The 4,216-nt window shown below is 38.9% G+C and overlaps 1 protein-coding gene across 1 annotated transcript; it reads right to left on the bottom strand.

Moving 5' to 3' along the window:
* Positions 1-1,807: 1,807 nt before the first annotated feature.
* Positions 1,808-3,848, bottom strand: LOC101330845 (uncharacterized). The gene is made up of 2 exons (XM_033843546.2): positions 3,565-3,848; positions 1,808-3,511 (listed from the first exon to the last, which is right to left on the bottom strand). Exons 1-2 carry the CDS (start codon positions 3,787-3,789, stop codon positions 2,417-2,419), a joined length of 1,320 nt encoding a protein of 439 aa, XP_033699437.2. The 5' UTR covers positions 3,790-3,848; the 3' UTR covers positions 1,808-2,416.
* Positions 3,849-4,216: the final 368 nt, after the last annotated feature.

The raw sequence follows: 4,216 nt of genomic DNA, 5'->3' as shown, positions 1-4,216 counted from the left end.
GAGTGGAAGCTAACAATTGGATGACACAGACTGGATCTTCAGATCTGTAAAACACAATATATGAATCAAGTTTTAGTAATCACTTTAATATTAGTTAATTGGGTATTATTCTCCTATACAAAGTAAATATGTAACTAGATCCGGCAATTAAAACATTAGAGCTTCATCATGTGGGATTCCAATACAATGTGGGTGGTCTTACGAAGTTTGGGAGGAGAATATACTTTCAGAAGGAAAAGGTTAACAAAGAAAGTAATTCTGACTTGTCATGAGAAAATTAACAGCAGCAGCAGCAAACAATTATTCAGTGGCAAATACAAATCGCTACTGGGCATCAAATGATTAAGCCATGGTCACCATCCTTACAGAGATTATAATCTATTCTGAGGGAGAAAAGGATGTTTGATGGTGCTGGTTTTTACTGTTCAACATTCATTTGCTCACCTCCTGGTTAAGAGCCCTCCAAGATTTCCCTGTCAAGACCAAACCTTCATAATTTTAGCTATATGTTCTTTGAGGGGTTAACCCAAAGACTTCTCAGAATGGCCCTAATTGAATAAGTCATTCATAAAATTCATCGTTTGAGCAGGAGAATTTACGTGTAGGACAGCTGCAGTCACGGTCAATGAAGTAGCACAGGATACTTATCAGTGACTCTGAAAGTTAACCTTACTCTTTCTCCCAAAGCAGCTCCTGAAGGAGATGCTCACTCTTATCCTGGACATTATGATGGGAACACCTGAGATCCGGGATTTGCACACCCATGTGGCTCCTTTGAGGAGGAAAACCTGAAGATGGCCTTGAACCATACAAAGGCAAAAATAGAAGACTGCAAAACTGGAAATGATATATCATGATATATATATCATGATAAATGATATACATCCAAATGATATAACTGGAAGTTCTGAAAAGAAAAGTAAAATGAATACTCTCCATGAACTATTTAAATAAAAGAGACAGTAAATTCTTTTTTTTCATTTTTCAGTGTTATCAGATTCTTTGTTTTTTTCTTCACCAGCATTATACATTGTCCTATGATGTCACTCAGGGATACACACATAACAAAAATGTTCAGTTGACTGTGTTTATAGAAATTGGGTTCTACTTCCACCTCTATCATGAATTTGTGGCAATGCTAGAAATTTATTTAACCTTTTTTTTTGGCATAGGTTTCTTTTCTCCCTACTTCTTCCTGTCCTTTTCCTTTCTTTTCTTTCTTCTGTAGCCATTTTTTTTTTAAAGGATTTAATCCAGTATTTATTCCACACTCATGATCCTTCTCTGTAATCAGAATACAAGTCATAAGAACAATCTATCAAATAATTTGCTGATTATCTTAAATAATGCAGCATAGCATTACTTTTAATACTTCTCTGTTCTAGATTAAGTTTAAAAACTCAAACAGCAATCTTCATTATCAATAAAAAAAAGTTTTGAATTTAAAAAAAGGACACTATATCAAGCTGTTTCATAATTTAAGTATTTTCCATTTATAAAAATGCTTTGGAAGCTTGAGGCTTACATCTATTTCTCTACTCATCTGCCCCACCCTCTCCCAATTTCACGTTAGTATAGGGTTGCTGCAAGAATGCTAGGCTTTAGACATTAATTTCTCCTTTTATATAGTACTTTAAACTCTGAAAAATTCAAGAAAAAGATTACATGTCATGTATTTTTTCAAATAAAAAAGGAAAACTAAGTGAATAAATTTTAGGCATACTAATAGTGTCCCTTTGAGGTAGAATGCTAAAAGGACTTTTGATCAAATCACAGCCTAATTGAAACCTCTGCATCAGAAACTAACTTCTCCTAAATTCTCTCTAAAGTTAATTGTGGAGAATATTAGGTTTAACATATTAACAAGAGCCTTCCAAGATAATATACAGTGGACAAGAATGTTAATCCTACAACTGCTGCCTTCATGTACACTGAAAGCATGAAATTCTCCTATGATAGACATCCAAGATCCATTTTCATAGTTTTTAGCATTCTATTACGAAAAGCACAGTCATGCTAACTTCAGTACACAAACCATAATCCCACACCTACAAAACAAAAATAGAATTAGTGGCATTTTATTGCCTTATACAAATTTAACCAACATGGCAACCATGCCAACGGAATTAAAACATTTTCAGGACATATGTACAGACTGTACATCTCAAAAACAAACAATAAAATGCAAGAACAATCTGTGCATCATGTATCAAACTCAACAGTTGGGTGAAAACATCAATGCAATAAATGGGATTACAAAGGCACTTCCCTACACAAAAGAGGAAATGAAAATGCAGCCTACAGGGAGCTTGAAGAGTGTGTAACTACTGCACAATCTCAACTTGGGAGGAAAAAAAAAAGCAGATTTAACCCAACATTTATAGGATTCAATGTGATCCACTTTTACAAAAAATTTTCACACAGTCTCCTCTTTGTTTTTATGTTGTTTTTCTTGGCTCTCTGGTTCTATGCTTTGGCTCCTTCGGCGATCATGTTTGTCAGACTGGTCCTTACTATCACTGTGATCTCGTTTGTGGGAACGTTCTTTGCTTCTGCTACGCTTCCTAGATTTTTCTTTGCTGGGGCTATGTTCCCGTTTTCTTGATTTTTCAACACTGTCAGTTCTTCCTTGACTGCCACTTCTACTCCGTTTATTTGATTTTTCTTTACTTTCATTTTTATGTTTACTTGATTTCTCTTTGCTCCTACTTCTACTTCGTTTCCCTGCATTTCTACTTCTACTCCTACTTCTATGTTTTCTTTCTCTGCTTCTACTTCTACTATGTTTTTTCTCTTTCTTGGAATCTTTTTTGTCATCTCTATGCCGCCTATCATCTTTGTCTTCTTTATATTTCTTTTCTTCTACCTCACCCCTACTTCTCCGTTCCTTGGACCGTTCTCTTGACCTCTCCTTTTCTCGGTCATTACCTCTTTCCTTATCATAGTCACGATCTCGTCTTCTACCTCTCTCATTTTCTTTCTCTCTTTCCCGATCCCTGTCCCTTCTATCCCCTTTCCTATCACGACTTCGACTACGGCTTCTATGTCTTTCCCTACTCCTGCTATGCCTGCGTTCTAGTCCCCGATCAATACTTCGCGATCTTCGCCTTTCTTTTTCCCTTTCTTTGGCTTCACGCTCTAGTCGCTGGCGTTCTTTCTCTCTTTCTAATTCTCGGTCAAAACTAGAAGACCCATGGCCCTCCCGATGATGGCTTCTACTTCTGGATCTTCTTGGGGACCTCCGTGGACTCAGTGATCTCCTTGGAGACCTTGAACGCCTGCGTTCAACATGTCTGTCTATTTCCTCAGCGCTTTCCTTTCCATCTTTCTTGATTTTTCTTGGTCGGGTTTTAATCTGTTGATCGATATTCTTCTGACCTGGAACCGGAATTCTTGGAAACAAAGTGGAAAACCACTCCAGTTTTGTGAGAAAAGACCGCAGCATTTCTCCAATGGTCATTACGCAGCCTCCACCAGCCTTCACATCTAGGTCCGCATGAAGGCCTTCTTGCTATGCCCTCTCACAGCTCAGGACATGTTAGTCAGCTATTGTCAGTCCCAAACCTCTTCATCATCAAGGAAGGATTCAAACCAATCCCATAGATCTGTAGGGGGCTGTGTGTACCTTATATACATAAATCCAAGGGCTCTAATATATGGAGAGTCTGTGTGTGTTATAAGACCCATCACTTGCTTGCGAGTTAACTTCAGAGTAAATAATTTGTATAACAGGCAAAAAGCTGTAGAAACAATTCCTCCTGTCCCAACACCTCGAACCCCTCCGCACATCCCTGTTTGGCCAGCTGTTTTCCTGCTTCCTTTCTCCCATGGTTCAACATGTGTGACCTCTACCTGCAACCCTGGGCTGCTCCGAGCCTCGCTGCAAGACTGAGTCAATCCTTAAAGTAGATCTCGTCCACCACCTCGTGGTAGGTTTTGAGCTCGTAGAGCTGCACTTTGAAGTAAGGCGACGACAGGATATTGGTCAAGATCATGGGGTTGAGATTCATAGTCTTTTCGTTGCCCCACAGCGGCAGCACATTGCCCTGCTTGCCCGAGACTGCTGGCTTGGTGGCGCCACCGCCGCCGCACTGCTGCTGCTCTTCTGTAGCCATTTTTGATGCAATTACAAAGGGCTATGAGCCGAGATTTCAAGTATAAAAGAAAACGCCTTCTGATCTTAAAGGGCTTACAGAAGAGTAAAAGTGACATCCAA

This window comes from Tursiops truncatus, chromosome 18 (assembly GCF_011762595.2).
Source record: "Tursiops truncatus isolate mTurTru1 chromosome 18, mTurTru1.mat.Y, whole genome shotgun sequence".
Taxonomy (NCBI): domain Eukaryota; kingdom Metazoa; phylum Chordata; class Mammalia; order Artiodactyla; family Delphinidae; genus Tursiops; species Tursiops truncatus.
Note: the sequence above shows the minus strand (reverse complement) of the source record. Positions and strands in the feature narration are given on the sequence as shown.